This window comes from Perna viridis, chromosome 8 (genome assembly GCF_037379345.1).
Source record: "Perna viridis isolate PV_CMFRI_1.1 ecotype Kerala chromosome 8, ASM3737934v1, whole genome shotgun sequence".
Classification (NCBI taxonomy): domain Eukaryota; kingdom Metazoa; phylum Mollusca; class Bivalvia; order Mytilida; family Mytilidae; genus Perna; species Perna viridis.
The window spans coordinates 29477813-29483834 of NC_142452.1; the positions used below are offsets into that span (position 1 = coordinate 29477813).

General features: G+C 31.9%; 1 protein-coding gene across 1 annotated transcript; it reads right to left on the reverse strand.

Moving 5' to 3' along the window:
- Positions 1–1467: 1467 nt before the first annotated feature.
- On the reverse strand, positions 1468–5765 carry LOC148610149 (uncharacterized). Its single transcript, XM_088542252.1, has 3 exons — positions 5688–5765; positions 3465–3642; positions 1468–2227 (listed from the first exon to the last, which is right to left on the reverse strand). Exons 2-3 carry the CDS (start codon positions 3631–3633, stop codon positions 1770–1772), a joined length of 627 nt encoding a protein of 208 aa, XP_088398378.1. The 5' UTR covers positions 3634–3642; positions 5688–5765; the 3' UTR covers positions 1468–1769.
- Positions 5766–6022: the final 257 nt, after the last annotated feature.

A 6022-nucleotide genomic window follows, 5' to 3' on the forward strand; every position in this document is an offset into this window, starting at 1 on the left:
ATAATTGATTGAGTTTTGTTTATCAGATCGGAATTGTTAAATCGTTCCTGTATTGGTTATCAGAGATTGACCAATAAAATGCCATGTTATAAATTACTATTTTTGAGTCGCAGCTTCTGATTGCAAGTACGTAATTTAATTAATTCATGTTTGCATGTATATCATGTGAAAGTGAATGTTTTGCATCTGGAAGCGAAGCAATAACTCATAAATACTCTAAAATTTGATATTACTCATAAATTCTTAAGTACTCTTACATCCGATAAATGCTCTAACTCTCATAAATATTCACTATGGTCATCTTATAAAGGCTTGTAAATCTTTTATTTGCTTGTGTTTATTCGTTTGTTGCTGTTTGTTTTGAACTCAATATTGCATTGACCATGGTTATTTGGGTTTCACAAAAAAAATCTCATATAACGGATTGTGAAAACTTGCGTGTGGTTGATGGTCGGCATCAATTTCTCGTATTGTGGTCAATCTTGTTATTTTTTATGTTTGAATGTACAATGTAATGGCAAATCTGTCATCACGAGGCATTGATTATTTCTAGTTTCAAGTTGATCTTCTGCCACAGCATGAATATTCCAATACATGCTTGTTTTTCAGTGATGCTTACATGACTATTCAAACATGCTCGTCCTTGAATATTTCAAATGTTTGTCATTGGACGTAAAACTTCATTCAATCAATTAATTAAACAATTGTTAAGCTAAGCGTTGTTTGTCGTGTAACATATATATTCACCATACATATTCTGATCTAGTTATATTTTAACATATAACTATATATATCAGCCATTATATGAAATGCTTCTATGCCTAAAATCTCTTGTCCACTATGAACAAATTCTAAATACCAATCACATTAATGTTCAAAATTACAATATACTGTATACGTATCTTAAAGTGTAATCTTCCATCAGCAGCTTTAGACAAGCATGTATAGGAAGATCTAAATTAAAAAATAAATGTGTACAAGAATTACCCCGAAAATTATCGAAATAGGAAGTCAAATCCAGAATAAAGAAGTTAAACCTTGTGATATCATTAGTGTTTTACAGATTTTGAATTTTTTAGGACTGCAAAACAAACTGCAAAACAAATGTTATTCCATCACAACTCTTCATATTTTCCTCCAATCTTGGTTCCCTTGGTTACTCTTAAAAAAAAACAGGCAACTATGGACACTAATAAGGCAATTGTCCTTTCATTTCAAGTCATGATAGTTGCTTATATTTTTCTTGGCTTTTATCAAATAAAGTATTCGCTGTTATTAGTTTCAAATTTTCTTCTGTAACATATTTTTTTCCATGTTTAGCTTATTAAACGACCTTGAAAGTATTCCGCTAAAACAAACTTACGTTTTACTATACTGATGAAAAATCTCATTTTCAACAGATACATGTAACGACAAATGCTGCTTTTTTCACATTTATCACGATGGAAGCAAGATTAACAGATTAGAAACTTGTAATTCTTATTTTATACTGACCAGAAAATCATCCACGTTTAGACTTTTCCGAAGTCAAGACATGCAAGTGAGTAGACCCTTTTAATGTCAACTGGAATCTCGTTCTTATTGTAAATTCGTATCATTGAGTGCGTCTTTTTAAAGGCGTTTGCAATAACAATATCATTGGCGTTGTTATTTTTGTCTGGACATGCGTACATCAGTTCTTCTTCAATTGGAATCTGAGATGTTAGATGATTAGATGACAAAAGAGAGCCTTTGCAATATCTTTATCGTCAGCATAGAGCGGGTGCATCTTAAAACCAAAAAAGTGCAGGCCGAACAATACCACAACCGACTATTTCTCTAGATTTTAGAGCTACAAAACCATTAGCACGCTCATTCAGTGCTAAATTTGTAAGAAACTCAGGACGCACTACAGTATTTACAGAAGCATCATATGCGATTACGTCTTTGAAGTCAATATCTGTCATTTTAAAAATTTCAAAGTCATCTGTTGGGATGTTACTTATAAAGGATTTATTTACCGGGCCTTCATATAAATTCAGCGCAAATGATTGGACATTGAAACCAAACTGCTGGTAAAATGTTACTCGATCCAGTAAGGAGTTGCAACCGATGTTTTTGCCTTCTGTAATTTCCATCAAATATTTAAACATTTTGCTGCCAATACCCTTCTCTCTGTATTCCTCTTTGATTATGTTCATTCCAAACATGGCAACGTCTTTTCCGTTTGTAAGACTAGAAACATGACCTACAAGATAGCACTCAAGTAATATTACAACGTCACATTATATTAAAAACCTAAAAATCTTGGTGTTTCCATCCTTGTATTGAATTAAGAATTAAAATCTTGTTGCATTCTTTGCTTTCCTTTTGAGATATGTTTTTTATGACTACTTAATAATTAATTTTTTATCATGTTCTTTCGATGAATTGGTTGTGCTAAAACACAGTTGATGAAAAGTCACCCGAGAAAATGTTCAAATTTATATTTGATTGGTATTTTGTATTTTATATGTCGAAATATTAAACATGTTCATTCAAAAATCTAGAGATTTACAAAAAGGTTGGCATGGCTAACCAAGGACTCCAAATTAAGGAAAAGGAAAAAAATATAGTAGATGTAAAAATTGAATTCATAAGGAGCTTTACTATTTGGCCCCATACGATGCTTCATATGAGTTGCGTCATTCGTATGGTCTTGGCTCACCTGGTTTTTAGCTTGTCGTTAACTTTTTTTTTTTTTTTTTAAATATTTCTACTCTGAATCCACTCAGTGTTCACTATCATGTTCACCAGCATCCTTTGGGTATCAACTTTGAAAACTGTATGTATTATATAGATCAAGGGCAAAACATGGCAACCAAAGCCATAGGGATCAATATATATATATATATATATATATAGAGAAAGAGAGAGAGAGAGAGAGAGAGAGAGAGAGAGAGAGAGAGGTCTGAAAAATTCTCAACGGTGTTAGAACTGTCAAATTTGCGATGCAAATTTTTGGTCGTTCCCTCCGCGGGACTCGAACTCGTACCGCTGTGACATATATGTTAACGCCGCCTGCACAAGGTCCAGCGGCCTGGACCACTCGGCCAGCTAGGCTATATTAAAATATATCTTTCGTTGGCCGGGTCATTCATCCTCGTAGGATACATGTTCTGTATAATAAACATAAAATCTGTTTATTTTTAACGGAGTGCACGTGGTATCCCCTGAAAATGTTGACGATTTTTCCAGGTTTTTTTTCTTGTTATCCAGAACATTAAAGTTGCTGAATTTTTATATATTTCACTAATGTTTTGATGATAAATAAATGATGATTTAAAGAGTTTAATATGACAATAATTTCAAGTAATCTAGGCTTTGAGCCTCTTAAATTTTTACAATTCAAATTAAAAATTACTACCTTGACTGATTGAGGTATGTTTATATCAATAATGTAAGATTCTGAGAAGGTTTAATTACAGATATGTATGATATGATACCTATGATTTCACCATCATCTTTAACAACAACAACGAGTCCACTTGGATCCGTGTCGAACACACACTCAAGGAGGGATTCTTCGATATTCCAATCGATGGTGTTTACAAGATCATATACGGCATCAGTATCAGACCGTTTCACCTGTATTATTTCGTATTTTAAATCCATTTTGTTAGTCTGAATATAAAAAAAAAGGTTTCAGTATTTCTTTGTTAAATATCAATTTTACAAGACTTTGGAATTTTACAAAGGGATTTTATCGCAAAAGTGTTTTGTTGTTGACTTTAGGTTCCCTTTTATCTAAACTTTTTGGATTTTAGGTTTTTTTTGTGTTTTAATAATTTCATGTACTTATCGAATAGTTCATCATACTGTCAATAAACCAATTTCGCTGTTCCTATTTTAGTGGATCGTTATGGTGTATCCATCTGCACCATGAAAACTGATTTATTCAACGGGTCATAGTTTTCCTTTCCTCGTTTGTCTAACCCGGACTTGACTTTTTATGAGCAACTCGACGGTAGTTTCTAGAAAAGCAGAAGACGCTTACCCTACCGGTGATCTTGGTCCATGCTCCCAGTTTTTAGTGGAGTCCGAGTTTGCTTTTGTTACTTTGTATGTATGATTTCAGTTACTTAATGTTCTTTGTTGCGTTTATCTGTTTTTAATGTCTGGTCTTTGTCCCTGGATTACATTCTTTTGATTACCGCTATAACCTTGTTCCCTTGATTACTCCTTTGTCCTCGTATTTGTCCAGTGCGTTAATAGCAAAACTTTTTACACCACAAAAATTAAGACGTTTACAGTTTTTGAATCCTTTCGAGTCTCTAAAATTGAAAATATTATAAAAACTAACACGAATCAATGCGAATGAGCCATTTTTACGAGTGATTAACGATTGTTTACGAGTATGATATATCACTTTACGATTTACTAAGAATGAATGCTATATATGGACAATTCAGGATTTATAGCGACTAAATACAAGCACTTTACAAATGCTTACATTATTGTTAAAAATATTGGGAGTACAATTTGAATTGTTACGATTAGTTCCAAGTGTTTACGGATAATAACCATAATACTTACGATAACAAATATTCCGTTAAGTTATACGAACGATAATGATTTTTGAATCAAGTTACATTTACTCATATAAATTGAAGTCATACAACCTCATGCATTCTTTAATTGAACAGCCAGGGGGTATAGATGTTTTACGAAAGAGATATGTTAATATGAAAAGCAGAGGACGCTTATCCTACCGGTACACAAGTCCGAGATGCTCATTTGCTTTTGTTATTTTGTATGTATGATTTTAGTTACTTTATGTTCTTTGTTGTGTATGTCTGTTTTCCAAAATCGAAAATTGTAAACTAATTACAGATAACAGATTATTTGATTAGAATAACAACTAATAAATTGAAGCCACCAAATGTGATGTCCCTTACTCTAGGTCTACCTCCTTAAATAAATTGGCGTGATTTGAAAATGAGATCATACTTTAGATACAATTTTAAAGCAGCATCTTTTATGACTTTAATTAATTCCAAAGAATTTTTATGTGGTGATTCGTATATAAGCATGAAAGTAGGTACACGCTGGTTACATTAATCTATGGCAACTCCGTAGGTCAGTATACTGATCAGAGAACCATTACTCAGCCAATGTAAAATGGATACGAAATGATACTTTTCATGTTGCCTTCGCCTTAACCATTACTAAACTTTTAATGAAGTACAATAATCTTATGTCATAGTACTAATTAATACACAAAAAATCAAAAAACTCCGACGAGAACGTAAGTAAATGGTATTTATTGTATAGATAGCAGTGATTTACAGAATGTTCCCAGAGAAAAAAATATCGATAACTCACACTCTGAAATAAATTCGGTAATTTCTATCTCGGATTGCTCCCACAAAAACGTCACAATACACATATCAATGTGTCATTCACAGAATTTAAAATTTATATTATAGATAGGATAATTAATTGGTTATCGTGCCGAGAATATATGAAGATTTAACTCGTGCGCAGACACATTCGTTAAATCTAGGCGTTCTTCGGCACTCGTTATCATATTTGGTTATTCACTCTTTCCAATTATTTAACCTATAAGAAAATAGTTTTTCATGATGTTAAAAAGTTTTGAAAACCACAGACGAATATATTAACGATCAAAATAAAAGGTTGAACAATTATAATGGATAAATTCTTACAGTATAAATTGTACAGCTGAGTGATAAACATTCTTTATCATGTAATGTTAAATGATAAACTATACAGTTACGGTTTTTAGTTACAGGTAAGACATGTACATAGGTGTAAAGTCGAGTGATTTTGTTTACGATTCAATACGTACGGTTTTGTTCAAAAGATTAGGTGAACTCAATAAAGAATATGTAATATGAGAATGTTACTAAATATTTAGGAAATTAAAAATTATAATATTATTTATAAAAATGATAATGGTTTTGTAATTATAAGTGGAAATATTGCATTCATTTGACAAATGAGATGAACAGTTCTTATTTAATGTAAAGTAAAATAATAG

Excerpts from the sequence above, each read along its gene's own strand:
- LOC148610149 (XM_088542252.1), bottom strand. The coding sequence starts at position 3,633 with ATGGATTTAAAATACGAAATAATACAGGTGAAACGGTCTGATACTGAT. Across the intron at positions 2,228-3,464 it reads AGATGATGGTGAAATCATAG|GTCATGTTTCTAGTCTTACA; the intron begins GTATCATATCAT and ends GCTATCTTGTAG.